Source organism: Tyto alba, unplaced genomic scaffold (assembly GCF_018691265.1).
Source record: "Tyto alba isolate M040663 unplaced genomic scaffold, T.alba_DEE_v4.0 Super-Scaffold_19, whole genome shotgun sequence".
NCBI lineage: Eukaryota > Metazoa > Chordata > Aves > Strigiformes > Tytonidae > Tyto > Tyto alba.
The window spans coordinates 6260525-6281746 of NW_024881281.1; the positions used below are offsets into that span (position 1 = coordinate 6260525).

The 21222-nt window shown below is 62.1% G+C and overlaps 2 protein-coding genes across 3 annotated transcripts; both read right to left on the reverse strand.

Annotated features, from left to right (window-relative positions):
- Positions 1-873: 873 nt before the first annotated feature.
- Positions 874-1841, reverse strand: OVCA2 (OVCA2 serine hydrolase domain containing). The gene has a single exon (XM_033004121.2). The coding sequence runs from the start codon at positions 1799-1801 to the stop codon at positions 953-955; it is 849 nt and encodes a 282-aa protein (XP_032860012.2). The 5' UTR covers positions 1802-1841; the 3' UTR covers positions 874-952.
- On the reverse strand, positions 1841-20724 carry DPH1 (diphthamide biosynthesis 1). Of its 2 annotated transcripts, XM_042791718.1 has the most exons (13): positions 20658-20724; positions 19780-19932; positions 17246-17309; positions 12180-12488; positions 9181-9302; positions 7251-7405; positions 6411-6532; positions 5097-5165; positions 4225-4381; positions 3194-3294; positions 2808-2886; positions 2429-2560; positions 1841-2017 (listed from the first exon to the last, which is right to left on the reverse strand). In XM_042791718.1, the coding sequence occupies exons 1-13, from the start codon at positions 20704-20706 to the stop codon at positions 1844-1846; spliced, it is 1686 nt and encodes a 561-aa protein (XP_042647652.1). In that variant the 5' UTR covers positions 20707-20724; the 3' UTR covers positions 1841-1843. The 2 variants fall into 2 exon arrangements, with proteins under 2 accessions (XP_042647652.1, XP_042647653.1); XM_042791719.1 differs by lacking the exon at positions 12180-12488.
- Between the last annotated feature and the right edge of the window lie 498 nt (positions 20725-21222).

Genomic DNA, 21222 nt, shown 5'->3' on the forward strand with positions numbered 1-21222 from the left:
TAACCTGCAGCAGCTCCCGGCCCTGTCCCTGGCTGAGCAAACACAGAAAATACTTCTGTGCCCTGACCCCGGGGCCGCTCCTGCACCCCAGTGTCCTCCATCCCTCGCAGCACTGACACCGCGCTGCACCCCCCCCCCCCCCCCCCCCCCAAGCACTGCACAGGGACAGCTGCAAATTAAGAAGTTTCATCCCATTTCTCTCTTTTACTGACCCGCACTCCCAAGGTGGGATTAGAGAAGCCCTGAGAGCACGGCCCTGGGCACGACCCCGCTGGGCTGCCCCAGCAGCAGTCATGCAGGACACCTGCAATTGTAACAATAAAGAATTCCCTCTGCTTCTGGAAAACATCAGAGCCAAAAACGTAGTGACACATTTTTCTCGTTCACAAAGGCACTTTGTACAGAGGAAGAAGGTACACACATGCTGCACCAGCAGACATTTCATTCCTGAAACCCCAGTCCTGGTCCTGCCAGGGGCAGGAGGTTTTTCTGGACCCAGATCAGCTGGAAGGTTGGCTCAGGAGCTTTTAACAGCACTATTAAAACCCACAAACCTTTAGGGTATAACTGCTACATCTGTGTGCTCTGCAGTTGTCTCCTGTGGCCGAGCTGAGGCACCCCAATTTTGAACAGCTCTTCGAGCCTCTGAGAGCACCTCAGATGCACAGAGTAGTGTCACTCTCCTGTCCTCAACCCCTCCTCCTCATACCCGTATACTCTTGCGTACAACAAAGTTCCAAAAAAAAAAACGCAAAAAGGGAGAGAACAAAGAATCATTTAGACTGGCCCTGCGTTAACACTGAGGAGCAGCACAGCGAGGAGCTGATGAGGACTCTGGAGGGCATGAAAACACAGCGATGTTTCGCCAAGATGGCAGGCTGCACGTGGCTTGCTGGAGCCTCATTTATTACAGAGACTGTTATCAAACCGCCCCAGCCCCCGGGGGCTCTGCCTATCCCTGTCTGGGGTGGAAACGGTCCAAGAAGTCGAGGTAGGCCTTCTTCTGTGGCGCAGCCGCAGGGACGAAGTGCCCGCCGGGATGGGTGAGGACAACAGGCTCCACGAAGCGCCGGGCCAGCTCCCTGCTGAGGGGGGCCGCGATGACGGCGTCAGCATCGCCCACGACGTGCAGCGTGGGCAAGGCGATGGGCTCCCGGTAGAAGTGGCCGTGGGCCGGGGCGCGGCTGGCAAAACCGGCCACCAGGACGGCGAAGGCCACGGGGAAGCGGGGGTCGCCGCGGGCCCGCAGGGCACACACCATGGCGGCCAGCGCCGCGCCCTGGCTGAAGCCCAGCAGCCCGTCAAAGGGCCCGTGCTCCACCAGCGCCGTCGCCACGGCTGACAGAGACTCCTCCAGCCCCGCCGGCGCCGCCGCCGCCTCCCCCGCCTCAAAGGTGCCGGGCCCTGAGAACCACCAGCCGCGGGGTGGGTCGTCCCTATCGTCGTCCTCGCCGCCGGGCACGGCGTGCGGCGCGTTGACCGCCACCAGCTCCGCGCGGCCGCGCAGGGCCTTGCGCAGGGCGCCTGTCCGCTGGCGGAAGCGCCGCTCGCTTTGCCGGTAACCGTGAAGCCCCAACAGCCGCAGCGGCCGCCCCTCCGACATGGCGACCACCCCCACCGGAAGAGGAGAGCGCCACTTCCGGCTCTCCCCCCCACCATCCGCTCCTTTCCCGCCGAAACACATCGCGTTCATTGGACGGCGGGGAGAGACGACGCTCTGCCGCGCCAGCGCGCCCCCTGCTGGCGGGAGGTCGCGGCGGGGAGAGCTACGCCGGGAGGGGGGGCGGGACCCCCGGTGCATCCCCACCTATTCCGGTGCTGGTACGTGGGGCCCCGGTGGTGCTTACCCCCGGTGAAGCGAGGGGAAAAGGGGGGCGGCGGTGCCCTCCCCGTCAGGTCCCGGAGCGCGGCGGTAGCAGGGCAGGGTGCAAGCAGAGCTCAGGAGGCTGCTGGGCCCCCCCCCGGTGCTCAGCTTCTCCTCACCCTCCGCCGGAGTGGGGGGCGCGGGCGGTTTCCCCTACGAGCAGAGAGGGGGGGGGATCAGGATCGGGCCCTGACCCCTGCCTGACCTGTGATGAGCCTGCCCGTGCTCAGCCCACAGACACCCCACGGGGCACGGCTGCGGGGGGATCCCCCCCACCGGGGTTGCTGCGAAGCCGAGGTGGGCGGGTTGAGTGGGTGTTGGTCTCGCGTGTCCCAACCCCCCGCGGCCGGGCTGGCACCGGCCTGGTTCCTGTTCACCGGGAGCGAGGCCACAGGGTGGCGCTTTCGGTACGTGGCACCGGGCGGCACCGGTTGCCGTTCAACCCCGGCCAGCGCTCCCCCAGCCCACCCCCTCCACCCCGCACGGCCACCCACAGCGACGGGACCGAGTGGGGACCCCCTCCCCCGATGACACCCCGCGCCCTGGTGCCCCCACGCTGCCCACCTGGCCCGGCAAGCCGTGGCACGGGGGTTGCGTGCCGGCGTGGTTCACCGTCCATGGCCCCAGGGACTGGCTGGCGTAGAAGTCCATGGGGTAAGGCTGCTGCCACTCGACGTCCCGGAGAGCCACCGCGGCCTGTGGAGGGGACAAGGGGCTGAGTCCCCAAGGGGTGCCTGGCACCGGGAATCCCACTGATTTCACATGAGATCGGAAATCCCAGCGGCACACCCAGACTGTGCACGGAGCACAGACGGGGAGAGGAGGGGATGCTGCCCGGCTTGCAGGGACTTCCCCGCTCTGCGGGAGGCTCTGGTGCATCACCCCAAGCTAGGACTGGTCCCCCCAAAACGGGAGAGGGGTGCTCACCTCATGGGGTGCTCACCTCATAGGGTGTCAGCAGCGGCTTGCTGAAGGCTTCTCCCCAGTCGATGGAGAGCCGGGGACAGGCTACCTGCACCCACCTGGCAGGGAAACGTGGTAACAGATGGGGATGAGTATTTTGGGAAGAACAAGCCATGATGAAGCCCCCCAGCAGCTCCCCAGAAGGAAGTGGAGTGGGGAGGGATTGAGGTCCCTACGGTGCCACCCTGCCAAGGAGCGATGTCCCCTCCCCATGGGCACAGCACTGTGCACAGTGCCAGCCCAGGTGACAGCAGGACGGACGTGGCAGGGACAGCTTCCATCTGCAACTGGAGGTCCGGACAGGGACGGGGAACCCTGGGGACCCCAGCGTGGGGGGGTTGCGGGGGGGGGGTCAGCAGCACTCACGTGTCCACATCAGGGAAGAGCCGCAGTTTGCTGGGGAAGATCTCAGAGAGCAGCACCCGCACAAAGGGCCGGCCCAGGGCGCGGAGACGCGACTCCAGGTGCTGGGGAGGGGGAAAAGGCATCCAGGGGGTGTTAGGGGAGCCCAGACAGATGCCCCCCCAAGCCCTGCCCACAGCCCCTTCCCGACCATCAGACCCTCTGTGTGTCCCAGCTCTATCCCATGGCCCTGTCCCCTTGGCAGTCACAGACCAGGCACAGTGACCGTGGCGCCGGTTCACACCCGGCTCTCCCCAGCGTGTGCCTCAGCCTAATGAAGTAATTACCGCTCAATGACAACAATCTGTTCTCGTTAGCGGCTGCCTTCCCTGGGATGCCCGCCTGCCATGGGCTGGCTGTGGCCAGAAGCAGCAGGAAGAGGAGAAGGGCCCAGGAGGGGCCAGGGACGTCCTTGTCCTCCGGAGCTGGCACTAATTGTCCCTTTCCCAGCCAGCCCTGGCCGTGCCCGTGTCCTGCCTGCTGCTGAGGCCTCGCTGCCCCACTCTGCCTGCTGGTCCCTGCACCGCCCCAAATCTCACCTGTGGCTCCCCCAAAATTTGTGGGTGTGAGTGGGGGTGCTGTGCTCAGGGCACCCCACTGCCATGGGGCAGGACACGGGTCCTGCTCCCCTTGCCCGGCCCAGGTGCGGGAAGTGTCAGCACAGCGGCTGAGCAGGGACGGTGAACCTGATTGGAAGTTCATCCAATTAAAACAAACCCAGGGAATTAATTGCCGAACTGCCTATGTGGGGGAGATCCCCAAGGCCGGCCAGCTTTCCCCAGCAAGGGGCAGGTTTAATGAGCCTCTGTCCAGCCTCCCTCATCTACTGCTAATTGCCCTGCCTGCTCAGCTCAGGGGCACGCAGACCCCAGCCAGTGGCAACCGATGGGCTGCCAGGGGTGCTGGGTCCACCCTCACCCTGGCAGCGTGGCCACCGTGCTGATGGTGCCATCACTCACCGGTCCTTGCCCCTGCCCAGGAGCAGTGCCCAGTACCTGCAGGATGCCGGGGGAACCCTGGCGACCCAACGTGCCCAAGATGAGCCCCCAGCAGCGGGCGCCAGCGGCGGTGCGGATGGCGTCCTGCCGAGCGCGGCACATGCGCTCGTGGCCGTAGTGCTCCTGGGAGAAGACCTTGCTGTAGGGATCGTACCTGCAAAGCAGAGCCCAGCTCACACGCACCCCATCACCTGGCACCAAATTATTCCCATCCCTCATTAGCACTAATTGCCTCCCACAGCATCTTTCCCCAGCCGGCTCATTAGGGTGCAGAGAGGGGACAAGGACAGGGAGAAGGTGAGTGTCCCACCACAGCCCCCCAACACAGCCTGGGCTCCGCATTCAGCTTCCCCCTGTCCTGGCTCATCAATTATGAAGAAATATTTGATTTGTTGCTTTGTTTGACGAGGAGAATTTTAATCAAATCCCACTCGGGTTTCGGCAGCTTCACCAGCGCCATAAACCTGACGTGCGCCTCCCGTTAGTAACAAACGACCTACTAAGAAATTCAGATTTCGCCAAATGGGCCCAGCCTTTCACTCTTGATATTTCATCTGCTTTCAGCGGCCTCATCATCGCGCTTTATGGCCTCTGCCTGCAGCAGCCGGGCTTTAATGGCTGCACCTCCACGAGCTTTCACAGGTACTTGTCAAAATGTTTATATTCAGCCAGAGTAAATGGCTGGCGTTCATCTCTGTGGCGCACCTCTTCACCCACCCCGTAGCCCCTTGCCTGCCTGTACCTGCTGCAGGCAGCTGCCTGCCCAGTCCTGGGGTGCATGGTGGGGACAACTGGTCCCCAGTGTGTTGGGGGAGCTGGGGTGCTCCCCACTGCGGGGCTGTTGTGGACCGGAGTGGGTCTGCCCATACCTGTAGGCAGGTATCCCCGGGTTGGCAATCATGATGGACTCCAGGTGGAAGCGCCCGTCACCCAAATACCTGCCAAGAGGGGAGGGAGAGCTACTGCACAGGGAAACAGCAGCACCCACCCATGTGCCCGCTGGTTTCCCAAGCTGTGCTGTGCAGAGATGCTGGGAACCCAAGCTCCCGCGCCGGGACCCAGGGGCAGCTGGCACAGCCAGGGCTCCCCGACTCTGTGTGGCCCCCCGGCACGCTGGGGTGGGAGAGGTGGCTGTGCTGAGGGTGAGGAGGGATGCCCACGCTGGCATGGGGTGGCTGGGAGCTGCTCCATCTCAATGGCTGGTTCTAGACGTTGCTGCTTCCATTTCTAATCGGATTTCAAGTCAGCAATTACATTTCAAAGCCTTTCATTCAGCTGCCCTAATGGAGTGAGGGCTTAGAAAATGAATTCAGACGTAAAACTTGACTAGATTTTGCCCTTAATTGGAGAATGACATTTTGGGAGATCAAAGCTAATTTGTCTGCAAAAGTTAGCCCCAGAGACGAGGGAGAGATGAAAATAATAACCCAGGGAGGACGCAGGTACGCCAGCTGTGTGCACCTGCGCGGGCGGCCGGTCAGTACCGCACCGCGGCTCCTCCAGCTCCTCCACTCTCGCCGATGCGGTGCCAGCCCGGCCGCCCCTGCCTGCTCCTGATGCCCCAGGGGAGATGGAAATCAGCGCCTCTCCCCCTGGCACCAGCGTGGCTCAGGGTGAAGCCAGAGCCCCCACCAGCCCCGTGGCCAGCAATCATGAGCCCAGCTCCCCGCACGGCCGTGCTCGGAAAGGCACCGGTGCTGTTGGCTCCTGGCAGGGCAGACGGGAAGGGATTTGCTGGGGCCCAAACCCACACCTGGGCTCCCTGGCTCCCCCCAAGGGTGGGGTCCTTGTATTTATTTATTCTGCAGCACACTGTATTCACAGTACATTAAGCATTTCCATTACCTAAAATAATTAGGTGATAGGAAGCGAAGTGCTCCCTCTAATTTGCTGTCCTTAAATAAAATTAATGTTGCTGTGATGTTGGGCCCCAGCCATTTGTCTTTTCCAATTATCCACCCGCCCTTCCATCTATTATCTATTCTGATATACGACTCAATTATTTCCTCTGTGCTACAAGCACACAACACTCCAAACAGCGCAGGGAATTGGAGGGGGCCCAGCCCAGCCCACGGCCGTCCCCTTGCCGCCCCCCAGAATCGCCCCACGGCCAGGCAGGGGGTACAGGCAGGGTGGGCAGCCTGGGCCAGGCAGGAGGGTCCTGCAGGACCCCGGGTACTTACACGATGGCATCCGTGTCCTTGGCAAGCCGGGGCGACGTGCAGCCCAGGATCTCCCCTGGGGACAGTGGCTTGCACTGGGGCACACACATCTTGTACTGGGAGCGCAGCTCCTGCGATGCTGCCTGTGGGAGATGTGGGGTCAGCGGGGACAGACTGTGGCATGGAGCTTGGCTGAGGTTGGTGGTCCCTGGCACTGCTGGGCACCCTTGGGGACACCCCAGCCCTGGCAGTCCCAGCTCCATAAGCCACCAGTGGCAATGGCTGAGCTGTTGTGCCCCAGTACAGCGGCAGCGGAGGGGAGCCAGTCTGCTCGGGGTGGCACCTCCACAGAGGGCAACAGCCCCGCATAGCTGAGATGCTCAGTGAGGCTCAGCCAATGTATCAATTAAAAGACAAGGGAAAACTCTTAACGCTTCGATAGCCCCGTGTTTAGATAGACATGGCTCAAGAGGCTCATTCATCTCCTCCCGTACTGCCCAGCCGGCCGTTCAGGGGCAGACAGACAGACCCGCCGGAGCTTCCCCTGCCGCTGCCAGCACTGCATCAAAATGCCAAGTGCTCCACCGCCTGCCCTGACATTTACAGAGCAGCTCCCGGGGGAGCCAGGGAGGGGTGCTGCCATGAAACATTGATCAGAGTTATTATAAAGTACTTGATCAACATTATGGCAGCAGCATATTATCGTGGCGACTCATCAGAGGGGAACCATCACCACCAGCTCCGTGAGGCAGGTGGTCCAGCCCCGGAGCTGGGGCAGGGAGGGACCGAGGCAGGGTCCAGGTGGGGGGAAACAGAAGCCTCATTCCACACCCTGCACTGCCGGGGGGTTCCCCATCTCACCTGCACCGTGGAGACGAACTGGATGGTGCTGACGAGGGCCAGGGAGGTTCCCGCTGCGAAGTTGAAGCGAATGGTCTCGAGGAAATGGGATGTGTCGATCTTTATGTCCACGAACACGTAGAGCATCTTCAGACCGTGAGTGGCATCAATAGGAACTGGTGAGAGGAAAAGAGAGGGTGTGAGTGCGGGGTACACCCAGCGCCCTGGTGAGCCCCTGGCTGCTGCCACCCACAGCTGGGGGATAAAGCATGTTGGCAGGGCTCCCTGTGCCCCAACAGCCCCGGTGTGAGCAGGGCAGGGTGGGCTGTGCCACCCCTCTGCCCGTGCTGGCACCCCGGGTGATGGGTGCAGACGGGAGCCGCGGAGAGCACCCGCTCATTTCTCTCCAGATAATGGCAGCCTGGGGAATCAATGAACACAAATCTAATTACCCCCAGTGCTAAGAAGCCCGTGTCACCACAATTAAGTGAATAATTAAAGTACACAGAGTCCACATCGATCCACAGCTCCGCGTTCACTTCCCATTTTGGTGCTCTTCACCTGATCACAATTAAGTGCAAATTACTCCCTCCCGCAGGGCACGTGGGGCCAGGAGGGAGAGGGCAAGCGCCCGTGTGCTGTGCAGGGACACACACCACGGTTGGCCACACTGGTGACAGGAGCACTGTGGGCAGCCTGAAAGGAGCCCAGCACTCTCTCAGCACCCTGTGGGCACCCCAGGGTGTGCTGTGACCCATCCGGACTGGTGCAGGCAAGGACCACGCGGCCATGGGGAGCGGATGGTGCTGGGCTGGTGACAGGCAGCCTAGCAGCGCCTGCTGGTCCCTGCAGGGAGCAACTCCAGAAGATGCGACTCCCACCCCCCGGAGCAATCAGCTCTTGTGCTGTCATGCTCCCGAGCACCACTGGATACAGCCCCTTCCTCCCCTTCCCATCGTTCATTCATGAACAGCAGGCTACAAACCAGGGGTTTTATATTCCCTGCTCCAGTGCTGCCCATAACCCTCCTTCTGTAACAAAGCACCTAGCACAGATATTTATCACCATGAACACTCACACCCACGTGGCTTTCAGGACAGAGTTCTCAACTGGGGAGTCAGTATTTCATACGGAGCCTGATGCAATTCTTCAAACCCATTTATACAGCCCCATAAACATCCAGGAGGGCCGGCAGGTGCCGGGAGCGTGGCAGCGGCAGGGATGCACATGCCTGCTACAGCAATTCTGCCGATCCACCTTAAAACCCAGAGCGTCTTATTGTTATTTTTGGGCTGATTCCATCCTGGGTGGACTTCAAAGTTAGCAGCATCTGGGACAGCAGCGCAGTTTCCATGGCAACTGGATCCAGAGTACCATCCGCCTGGGGAGCACACAGCCTCCTCCTCCCTTCCCCGCCCAGCCTGCGCTGCACCTGCAAAGCCGCCTTCCCCGGCCCCGTGCCCTCCTTCCCTCAGCGCTGGCCCCAGGGTGAGCGGGACCCCCCAGGCCATCGCTCCCCTCTGCCATCACTCCTGACTTCCCCCAAAGCCCACAGCTGTGGGGTGAGGGGTGAGAGCAGCCCCGTCCCCACTGGGGGCTCCTGGGCAAGGAGGGTCCTGCCAAGCCATGGCCTTGCTGCTCTGCTTTTGGGCACAGCGCTGCGATCAGGGCGCTGCAGCAGCGCATGGGATGAGCAGGACAAGCATGCCCTGCTGCCCCCAAAATCCTGCCCACGGGCAGCCACCCAGCCAGCCTGGCTTCGTCCAAAGCCAGCAAGCGAGGCTGGAGAACAGAAATCCCTTTGGGAAAGGATTAGCCCTTGCCACTAAGTCTCTGAGCTGGCATCGAGCAGCGCGGGGAGCCGCTCAGCGCGGCACGGTGGCAGCAGCACAGCCTCCACAGTGCCACGCAAGGCTGCCTCGGCAGCACCCCGGGGCCGAGCGTCACCTACTCAGGCAGCTGTGTCCGTAGTGCACCAAGAAGTCAGCGCCCAGGGCCCGGGCTGTGTAGTCATCCACGCAGCACGCGCCGTAGGTCACGTCGCCCATCACCACCGCCTCCGCATCCGTGAACCTGCAGGGAGGCACAAACAGCGAGGGTCACGGCTGCCTGCCTTCACCACAGCTCACGTCCTGTCCCCGCAGCCCCGTGGAACACTGCTGCCGGGGGACCCCGCGCTGCCATTGAGCCCCTTGCCACGTGCCAAAGAGGACAAGCACTGGCTACTCTCCGAGATGTCAACATGATTAAGCTGGAGAGCGGTAATCCGCCTCTTCAATTGGGTAAAGCTGTTTGCAATTCAGCGGATTATCCGCTCATCAAACAATACGCTGCCAGCTTCCTAATGCTCCAGCGGGGAGAGGAGCAGAGGGAGACCCAGCGCAGCGTGGTGCCGCTGCTCCCACCAGCCAGCCCTAGGGACCAGAGCCACCAGAATGGGCAAAACACCGGCCCTGGCATCCCCAGCCGTGCCAGCCAGGCTGACCGAGCCACCGTCCCCCCGTGCCCAGGCACCATCCGACCCGGTGCACCCCAGCCTGTGCCCAGCTGCGTCACCCACGGGTGCCAGTTTGGCCAAGCTGGGTGTGCATCAGCAGTAGCTGGTGCTTAGGTAGCACTTGGACCTGGAAAAGCACTGAGTGAACGCTGGTGCTGTCCCCCATCCCCGCTCTGGCAATCCAGTGCTCCAGCCCAAGCCCACCCAGCACCCACCAGCCAGTGGAGGGGCACACACCGGCACTGGGCGGCAAAGCTGGGGCTCTGGCATGATTTAAAGGCATCACCTTTCTGGGTGTTTTATTGCACCATTTCGGGGGATTATTAGCTTGGCTGCCTTCCCGGGGAGCTGCTGTGGTAGTTTACAGATGAAAGCAGGTATCGCGATGACAAAGCCCTGTGCCTGGAGGGCCTGCTTAAACCAGATGCTAATTCCTTATTTACACGAGGTTGCACTAGTGGGTGTAGATCAGTGCCAGCAGGGTCCCCTCTGTCACTGGCGTGGGGCTGGGGCAAATGGGCCGGGGGAGGCAGGCGCCCCAGCACAGCATCACCCCCCCACCGGCACCCGGTGCTGGCTGGGGACCAGGGTCCCGCGCGCTCCCCCCCGAGCGCCAGGCAGGGAGCGTTACGTCGGCAGCAAGAATAGAAATGGTGGGCAGAGCTGGGCAGATGGCAGAAGGTGGAGAAATGGCGGAGCGTGCTGAATATTAACAGCTACGGCCCATCCGTCAGCGCCCAGGGAGGGGGGACAGGGGAGCAGCTCTGCCAGAGCATCCCCGGAGAGGGGGTAAAGCCATCCCCAAATCCTGTGTCCAGCCCAGGCATCTCCCGTTTCCCGCAGTGTCCCAGGGACTGGGGATGCAGTTGGGGATTGTCAGAAGACGGACCAGCACCCAAATCCTGCAGTCCCTCACCGCTAGTGTGGCCCAGACGGGAGGACGGCTTCGCTGCTGCCTGCACAGCTGTGCCACGGGGCTGGGGGCTGCCAGTGAAGGTTCGAGAAGGCTCTCCCCCACCCCACCAAGCCCCCAGCCCCCTTCTCTAATGAGAGGTGATGAGATGAACATGAATCAGACTCCACACATCTCAGCAAAAGTGGAAAATTATTCAGCTCCTTAAGATTCAGGACGGGGAGGTCTGACTCAGAGCAGCAGCCAGCGCCGCTTAATTTTTTATAGATTAAAATGTATGCAAATTGGCCCAAACCCCAGAGAAAGTCCCTGGGGGTGAAGAGCAAGAAAGTGAAATAGCAACGGTGGAGGGAGGAGGGCAGAGGCTGGCGGAGGTGCCTGTGGCCCCTGCCCGGCATGCGGGGCTGCAGCTGGCAGTATGAGGCCACCGGCCTGCGGGCAGGGGGAGAGGGGGCTGAGCCCTCCCCCGGCCCTGGGGAACCGTCCTGCTCCAGCTGCCAGGAGCAGAGCCACGGCCGAGCAAGGATAAAGAGGCCACGGGATGATGTCTGGCGAGGAGGGAGCTCAATGGTGCTGCCATCGTGGCCAGCGAGGCTGGAAGGGTGCCGGCAGCCTGGTGGTGCCAGCTGGAGAGGCGCAGGGGCACCAGGACAGCACGCACCAGGATCGGCCGCGCTGGCTGGGCTGGACGGTCGAGCGGAGCAGCAATCATCTCCTGAGACAAATCAAAGGCAAGTGCAGGGGCCTCCCCTTGATGTTTTAATCAGTTCGGTGTCGCCGGAGCCTTTCATCAAACTACAGAGGAAGGAAACGTCAATTAGCAGCCACCTGCCTCCGATGCAGGCCCGGGAGCTGCTCACCAGCCAGACCAGATCGGGATGCAGGCGAGGTGAGACCACGGGAGTGTCCTTGAGGGTGTTTCATGTCCCTGCAGCTGCAGACGGGTCCCAGCAACGTGTCAGCAGGGAGGATGCAGTGACAGGGCTGTCCCCACCCAGCACTGAGCCACTCACTACAGCTGGGAGCTCATGAATATTGAACACGTGGGGAGGTTATTCATCTTTTACGTCCCGAAAACCCCGGCTCATTCTGAAAAACCGTCCGGCCTTAGCATTTTTCTCATCTTCCCCTAATTCATTATATCCTCCTTTAAACAGATGGCTCCCGAAATCCCATTTATAAAGTGCCATGCTCAGCACTGGCAGGATGCGCACCCAGGCAGGCCAGGTCCTGGCCCCAATCCCAACCTCCGGGACTCCTGGACGCTCCCAGCCCCCCCTCTTCCCTGGCCGGTGTGGGGCCAGCGACCTGGGGACAAGTTTGGGAGTTGAAAATGCTGGGACAGACAGGCACACACAGGGCCAGCATGTCCTCAAGCACAGGGTGGCCGCTTCTCGCTACCTGAGCGCGGGCACTGGGCTGGAGCAGCCCTGATTTATCCTGGGCCCTCAACAAATAAATGAGAGCATTTGCTGCTGGCAGGAGCGCGGGGTCCCCTGACACCACGGCAACGTGTGAATGATACCGTGCTGGTCCTCACCCCGTGAAGCAGAGCTGCTCTCCCTGGCAGAAAGAAGTCCTCGGCCCCGGCACATCCATCATGCTTGGCTCCAGCAGCCCTGGGCAGGGAGGGGACTGCAGGGACTGAGCTGAAAGTGGCTGGTCCTGGCACTGTAAGGCTGCTGGAGGATGGAGCTGGCACAAAGATACTGGGGTGCTCATGTGTCCCACTGGGAATGGGGATGTGGAGTGGGCTGCTCCTTGCTTCACAGCCACCTGCCTCACCTGCGTGTGGATCTTCACAGCACAGTCACACTGTGGTGTGGTGTCACCTCCCTGCCAGGAAAAGCTTGGGGATAAGAAAGAGGGTTATGTCCTGGAAACATCCCACACCCTGTCCTCTGGGGGAAAGGCAGAGCCCCACAATCACCCCACAAACCCTACGCCCACTGCCTGCCCCGTGGCACCCAAGCCCAGCCTGTTCCAGGGATGGGTACCAGTGGGTGCTGCTGTCCTATGGGGTGGGGGGTGAGTGCAGCCCTGGTTGAGAATAATGTGCTTAATTAGCAAAGAAGCCCATCACCAAGCCCCATTACCAGACTCTCAACTTCATTAGCACAGGAAGGCTGCACATAATTAAAATAATGAGTTTGCAATTTTACTGCAAACGGCGCTGGAAGAGCCCCGTTGCAGCTGGGCAATCACTGCCGGCGGGCGGTGCGGGGGCCCACAGAGCATCTGCAAGCGGGTCAGGATGGGGCGAGGTTCATGTCCTCATAGCCCCCCAGGAGCAACCATCTCTGGCTGGGTGCCCTCTCCTGAGGGGACCTCCCTCTCTGTCCTCACTGGAGGTGCCAGGGCCAACCTTCACCATCCTGAGGAGCACATCCCAGGGCTACCCCAGCTTTGCTGGCCCTGTAGCTGAAAAAAAAAAACAAAAAACCAAAACAAAACAAAGGCAAACCAAGGGCCCAAATCATGGTGGTGGTAAAGCCACTGCAGCTGTCCTGTGCCCAGATGGTCCCTGTCCCCTCTTCCCCACGGCTGGGCCATGGCACTGCCCATCAGTGCCAGCTCCCCAGCTTTGCAGGGACATGAGGAGCTGGTGTGGGGCACGTGGTGGTGGGCACCGCACTGGCACATCCCAGCTTTGGGAGGTGACAGCCCTATAGACCCCATACAATCCCCCCTGCCTGGTCTCCCCCCACGCCGTTACCGCCCAGGCTGAGGTTTTAAACATCTCCAGTGAAGTGAGAACTTCATTCTCCCTAATGATGCTGTTGTGCAGTTAATGACGGTGATTAAATTCCCCTGCACAGCGTGCTGCACCGTGCTGCCAGCACCTCCAGGTTGCACTTAAAGGACAAGGGGAGAAGGGAAGGCAGCGCTGGCTGGCAGAGCTATGGTACTGTGCAGCTGAGGCCGGATCCTGACCTGTGTCAGCACACCAGGACGGCCCTTTGGGACCTCCCGGTGATGCTGTCAGCTTCACCACAGCGCTCAGTGCCACGTGGCAGACCTGCCTGGCCAGGGCACCCAGTGCCCCAGTCCCGCCCCAGGAGGGGACAGCCTGCCTGACACCGGGGACCTGCTGCCATCAGGGGCTTTTTTGTCCTATCACAGCTGGTGGGCATAGTGGGGCATTTCAAGCCATGCCAGAGCTGCTGGGCTGGGTGCACGATGTTTAACTCTTTGCTGCTCAACTAGAGATGATTCAAGACATCCTATCGCTCTGCAAAGTCCTCGTATGCTGCTGGGCACACCGCAGCATGGTCACCGGGATGCTCTGTGCACCCCCAGCACTGCCTTGCGTGGATGCTCAAAAGCCATTGGGCCGTTGGGAGGTGCTACGGCTGTGGCAGGGCAGCCTGCACTGGCATCAGGACACCCCCCCCCCCAGCCCGGGTCCCCCCCCCGCCCCGCCATCGTCTGTCCCCACCACCGAGCCACGGCTGATTAGCAGGAGCCGCTCGCCCCGTCGCGGCGCAGAGAGACGGAGGGATTAGCAGCTGCGAAGCCTGACAGCTGACTTTATTAACAAGGAATCAAAAGCCCAGCTGAGAGCCCAGCTGATCCGTCTGCTCCATCCCTGGCGGAGGGAGAGGAGGGGTCTGCTCATGGTTGCACACCCCCCCCCACCCCCCACCCAAGCCAGCGGGCACTGCTGCCACCTCCCCAGCACAACGGCGGGTGGGCTGGGGGGCTGTCCCCCTCCCTGAGCTGCGGTCCGAGCTCCCCCCACGCTCCTCTCCACGCTGCCGCCCCCCAGCACGAGTTACCCTCCACCGAATTACATCAGCCGTGACAAACGGAGCCAATTTGGAAGGTGCCGCGAGAACGTCGTGATGCGGCTTCGGCAGCCCGCCGCCCCGCCAGCTCAGCAGACCCCGGCCCCGCCGCCCCCCCCCCTCCCCAGCGCAGGTTCGATAATGACAAACCTATTAACGCTAATTAACTGGGCCTCACGCCGGTCAATGCTGTAAGTGCACTCTCGTTAGGCTCCAGGCTAAGTACCCCACCAGCCCTTCCGGAGGCAGCAGCTGTGACACTTCAGCTACATCTTCATCCCTGCAGCCCCTCGGGGCTTGGCAAGCACCAGTGCAATGCTGGGAAGCCCGGACAGGGAGTTGGGGGGGGTTCCCACCTGGAAGCCCCCTCCCCTCCTTGCCTCCGCTGGGGCTCCACAGGGATCTGCTCTCTCCCACACTGGAGAGGGGGATGCGGTGACACTGCCATCCTCCTGCACGAGGACAGAGGGACCCAGAGACAGCACCGTGTACTCCCTGAGACACCCGTGCTGCGGCGGAACAAGGCCACATCCCTACTCTTGGCCCTCCCCAGCACTGCCAGGCCACGGAACAAATATTTTATTAAAAGGCAGCTTCAGCAGAAGGGATAAATATTCTGTCTGAGCGGCGGCAGATGAGGCTCCAGGTGAGCTGGAACACACAGTGATGGGCACTGTCACCCCAGGGGCACCAGCCCTGGGCACAGCTCTGCAGCCATTACCAGAGCGGGCAGGGGGAGCTCACTGGTGTCCCCAAACCCCAACGCCCACCAACAAGGAGGGGGCAGGACGCTGCGGGGACGGGCTGGGGAGAGGGGCTGTTCGCTGAGCAATTCTCCCCACGGGCGCAGGTATCCTTGGCATGCTCAGCCCTCGTGTCCCCAGTGGGAAGGGGACACGCCACCCCGGGGCCAACGGTACCCTGAGCACCCCCATTCCCAGCCTGGCTGCGGCAGCCACCGCCGGAGCGCATGGCTGCAGCGATTCCCGTCACGTCGGAGACTCATCCGGCCCCAGTGCTGGGTGAGGAGGGCCAGCAGGAGCAGCGGCCGAGCCACGATTCCACATTAATGCCAGCGATGAATATTAATAACAGGAAGAGGCAGGCGCTAACGAGGCCACCTGCCGATTCACACCTCACCTATGGCAATGTAACCGGGTCCCAAGCACATCCCCAAGAGAGCGGGGGACCACGATCCTCCAGCCAGCAGTGCTGGTGCCTGGCACGGCCACATCCCCAGCTAGAATCATAGAGGGCACCCAGTGCTCCAAGCAAAGGACCAGCAGTGGCGTGTCTCTGGGTGCTGCATGGCGGCAGTGAGGGGAGGATACAGCCCTCTTGCTCAGCATCGGTCATCCCCCATCCAAGCACCAACCCATTGGTGCTGCTGCTTCCCTGCTCCCAGTCAGGCACCTCTCCCCACACAGCATCTATCTCCCACCAGCACCCACCTCTCCAGCACCCAGCAACACCCCCCTTAGCCGTGTGAAACCCTCCCGGCAGGGTGAGTCCAGCAGGTATGCCAGCACCCCGGCATCCACCAGCACCCCAGCATCTACCGGGAAATGGGGCTTAAGGTTTCATTCAGATAAAAGAGCCCCTTAATCCGCTGCCTTTGAAGTCGGAGACATGCAAGCGGCTGGGTGCCAAAGCCGGAGAGGAGGCAGCTCCGCTTAAAGGGACAAGCCCACGCAGAGCCGCCCGCACTCGCACCCGTCCCCTCTGCCCCCCGCACCCGTCCCCTGCCCGCGCCCACCTTCCCACCGCTCCTGCGCCTAGCCCAAGTGTGAGGCTGCCGTGGTCCTGCGGGGGAAACGATGGCAAAGCGGGGACAAAGCCCGCAGGCACGGCTGCCTCCCCACCCGGCACGGCAGCGGCTGCTCGGTTAGCAGCAGCGGGGAGGCGAGCCTGCTCGCCCTGGGAAGGCAGCTTACTAATGAGTGCCGCGACCCCAATGGCAGACGAGGCACGCGGTGCTATTAGCACTAATTCACTGTGTGAAAACAGAGAGGGGCTGGGGAGGGGGCAGCCGCAGCAGGGAGAAAGCCAGCAGGCAGGGAGGGAGGGAAGGTGGGAGGCGCGCTTGGCAGTAAGGAGATTACGGCCAATTTCTGCAAGGTGCCTGCATCTGCTGCTGCCGCAAAAGCCCAGCTCTTCTCCGGCGCCTCCGACCTCACGTCTCAAGTGGCATAGAAAATCAGGAGAGGAGTCGCGGTGAAGGGGCTGCCTGGCAAGAGCCGCTTGCAGTCCCCCTCTCTGGGCCATCACTGTGGCCTCAGGCCTCCCCAGTTGGAGAAGGGCTGCCCCTGAGCACCTCTGTGCTGCTCTCAGGGCAGCGCAGCTGCAGGGACAGGACGGGGTCACGGGGGAGTGGGGCAGGAGCCCTGGTGGCCCCGCTGCCAGCCCTCCCCTCGCTGGCTGCGGAGAGCGCGCGGGCACCGAGCCGGCGTCGGCCAACACGGCTGCTCCCTGGCTCCGTCACCCTGGCGAGGGTCACGCTGAGCTTCTCAGCAGCTCCCGGCAGAGTAGTGAGGGGAGAAGCAGAGCGGTGAGGGCCAGGCTGGCGCGGGGCCGGTCCCTGTCCCCAGAGCTGGCAGCAGGTCCCGACAACTTGCAGTGTTGCCTGCAAATGGCTGTGGCCAAGGTGTCCCCGTGAGAGCAGTCATGTCGGGACACCCCACACTCTCCTTGAGGAGCCCTGGGCCTCATCCTGCCCAGGAATTCCCGCCCAGCAGCCACCCCATTCCCAACAGCAGCCCCCACCCCCTTGCCAGGCCCTGGAGCTGAGCGGGGAAGAGCGGAAAAGCCGTCGTCTTACCGTTCAATGATGTCTGCAATGGTGCAAGCGAACATGAGGAGCCCTTCCGGCATCTGCAGGGCCACTGGGAAAAGAAACAGCCCCAGGGTTAGGAGGGGCCACCCCCAAAACGGGGATCTGGGCACCAACTCCTGGGGTCAACGCATCCAGCTCGAGCAGCAGCCACAGAAACGACCCCTTCCCCAAACCAGCCAGAGATTGGCCAAAACTCCCAATAGCTCTGGTGGCCGGGGTGCACGTGGTCCTGCCTTGGGCCGCATCCATTCCCCCTGCTCACACCCAGTCCCTGTGCACACACCTCATCCCTTTTTGAGCCCACTGACACTGCTGGTCTCTCCTGCTTGCTGCAGTAATGAGTTCCAGATTTTAATTATGTGCTGCACAGAAAAAGGTACTTTCTTCTGTTTATTTTAAACCTGCTCCTAATAATGTAAACGCGTGCCCCTGGTTCTCCTGCTACAAGAAAGAGTGAATAATCACCCCCTATTCAGCCTCTCTGCATCATTCACAATTCTATATCCCTCTACCATATCCCCCTTCGTTCACCTTTTTTCCAGCTAAAGGATCTAAATCTATTTAATCTCTCCTTGTACAGTAGCTGTTCCAAACCTTTGATCATCCTCACTGCCCTTCTCTGCACCTCCCCTCTCTGCTTCTCTCTCTGTTTCAGGAGGGTGGCCAGCAACGATGCAGCATTGTGCCTACCAGGAATTTAATCATCAAAGAATGATGCTTTCTGGTTTGCTTCCTCGCAGCTCGGAACAATCCCTTTGCCTCTGCAGCCCAGCTGGGCCCCCCAGTTCCTGGGGTCCAGCCAGGAGCCTGCCATGGATCCCCCCAAGCTGCCCCGGGGCAATGGGGAGGAGCAGAGACCATGCTGGTGGAGATGAATGGGGGAGGCCTTGTTAATCCCATTGCCCTTTCACCTCCTGACCCCACCAAGACATCCCAGCTCCAGCAATATCTATCCAAACATCCTCTCCAAATCCCCCCTCCAACAGAAATCCCCGTGTTGCCAAGCCCAGCATGCTGGCCAGCATAGAACTGTGTAAAAAACCTGGCCCCAACCACACTAATCTCACCCTGCTCCAACCCAGAGGGCCCAAGAAAAGCTGCACGTGCTCTGCAAGCTCCTGCCTGACCTGGCAGGGTTGGGCAGCTCAGGGTCCCGGCATCCCCCAGCCCATTTGGGACTGCCCTCGTCCCCAGACTGCCACCAACAACAAGCAGACCTGCAAATAGCTTTGCCTGCCCCAGCAAGGGGCTGGCAGGAGGCAGCTGGGTCATTCTGCACCGGCACAGCACTACGGGGACAGGGAGTGACACCCCAGGCCCTCTAAACCCCACAGCAGGCAGGGTGCAGGCAGGGCTGGCTGCAGCCTGGCGGGTGCCTGCGTTCCCCCAGCAACGAGCCCCTGGCTGGGCTCTGCACGCGCAGATTTTTAAATCCCAGCACGGCTGGCTGGCTGATGGGCTCCGCTCCCAGCTCTGAAGCCTAAATCCCAGCCGCATATTTACATTTAATTAGGAGGTGCTAAGCAGCAAAACACAGCAACGAAAGCCAGAGAGGCACGGCTGGGCAGCCTCGCCACGTCCTGATGGGCCAGTTCTGCCTCCCACACTGCAGCTGGGACGGACCGGACAGCCCCGCAGCCTCTGGCCTCTCGGCATCACAGCCAGGACCAGCTCAGGCAGCAGCTCCCGAAACATTCCCTGTGACTCCAGCTAGCTCCTGCCAGTTTGGTGGCAGCAGGCAGAGATATTCCCAGGTGGACATAGCATTTCAAATCTGGCTCTGCCTGCAGCCCCCCAGCGCCACACAACCCCGCGAGCGGCCCCTGCCTGCGTGGAGAAGCGAGGGTGGGGATGCTGGTGACCCCCCCCCAACCCGGGGACAGAGGGGGAGGCTCCATGCCCCGACGCCTAGAGCTGATCGCAGACCGAGAGCTGGTTCAGCCACTGAGGGACATGCATGCTGAGGGGGGACAGCCCTGACACCACCCCACAGCACCCCAGCACCTGCTCTGGGGCCACCACGGCCACTTCTCACTGTCCCAGGGCTACAGCAACCCCCCCCTCCCCCCCAGGACCCCAAGGAAGATTCGGATCAGGGTGTAGCATGGCCCAGTTCCCTCCCAGCCCCTCCAGGCCCCCCCCCCACAAGCCAGGCATTGCAAGGCTCCCCCTGCCCAGCCCTGGCAGAGTGGCAGGAAGGCGCAGGGTGAGAGGAGATCAGCAGGGACCTTGGCCGGCGTCCCAGACACATCTCACAGGCTGACAGGTCCGTGCAGCTCAACCTCTCCTGTCCGATGTGATTATAATCCAGAGATACAGATCTATTAACCCCCCTCGAGGGAAAGAAAGCTTGCCAAGACACAGCCTAAACATGCCAGGCAGCTCAGCACCATCCCTCCCCTGGCCTCACCGGCCCAACGCGCCAGCCCAAGAGGGTCCCCTCACCACAGGGAAGCTCAGCAGCACCGACCCACCACGCTGCAGCCCCAAAACCCCTTGTCCCCATGGCCAGCGCTCACCCTTCCTGGCTCGAGCCTGCCGAATCCGCCAGATGGTCTTGGGGATCTCAAAGTTGTAGTTTTGGGGCAGGGCCTCCGCCGCCTCGCGCAGCTCCGTGTTATTGAGGATCTCCTCAGGGATCTGCTGCGCTGTTCGCCGCGCGGGGCCTCGAGCTGCGGGACAAACAGGGTGGCCTAAAGCAGCGACCAGGAGGGCAGCACACCCTGCATCCCCCGGGCCACCAGCATCCTCGCTGCCCTCTTGCCATCCCCGGGACGAGTGGGCAGAAGGGGGTGGGCTTCTACATTTCATTCCGGTGGCTGGTTGATGGCACTTTCTGTGGGAAAACACCTTTTTTTTTTCTTTTTCTTTTTCCCAGAAAGCAGCACTGTAACTATGTGAAACTCTATGACTGGGGCTGGCTTCCCCCAAACCGGGGGACACCTGGCACAACCCGCCCCCACCTCATCCACAAACATTTCGGGGGCACCCGTGGAAGTCTCTCCTGCTCCATCGAGGGGATCCCGTTGTTTCACCAGGGAAAAGGCAACAGCAGCGGGTGAGCCAGGCCCGTCCCCGGGAGCCTCATCCTGAAGCCGGCCCCCGCCAGCAACCGCCCCCCTACAGCTCGGCGAAGCCGGAGAGCAGCGGGGGAGTGACAGCAGGGGGATTATTCACTATTTCCAGCCCAACACCGACACTCATGAGCCACCAAACCCTCCCCGCACGGCCCACGGTCGAACCGCCAAAGGGCCAGCTGGGCCGGGCTGGTGACGGGGGAGGCCGGGCCGGTGGCGGAGCCCTCCCCCGCCACCGGTCCGGCCTCCCCCGCTGAGGCAACCGAAATAGCGCCCGGTACCGGCAACGGGAACCCAGCGTTAACCCAGCCTCGGCCCACCTGCAGCGGGCACCGGGGCCGCGCTCCCGGCCCTCACGGAGGCCGCCATGGCTCTGGAGCACGTGAAGGCGGGAAGGCAGCACTAAGCGAGCCCCGCGCTAGGCCGGAGCAGTCGCCGGCCGAGAGATCGAGTGTGGGAGCGCGCCGGCGGGCCCCGACGGGACGGGCGGTGCGGCGGGGACCGACGGGTCCCGGCACGGTCCCGACGGGCCCCTGGGTGTGCAGCGGGCTCTGCCAAACGCTGAAATGTCGGGGATGCCTCCCTTCACGTCGGGGCCGTGGCCCCGCCGCATGTCCCCCCCGGTGCTGACAACCCTGGAGCCGCCGGTCCCAAACGTTAACACGAGGAGGGGGCGGAGGCGCCGGGACCGTTGCCGTGGTGACAGGTCCGTGCGTTGTGTCCTCTCCCTGTGTAGCGGGGCTAAAGACAAATCCCCGCGAGGTGTGGGGCAGGAGGGACTCGGGGGTAGTGGGGAGCCCCGGGGGCAGCAGGGAACCGGGGAGACAGCGAGGAACCCCCGGGACAGTGGGGACGGCAGCGCTCCCGGTGGGATAACGAGACCCC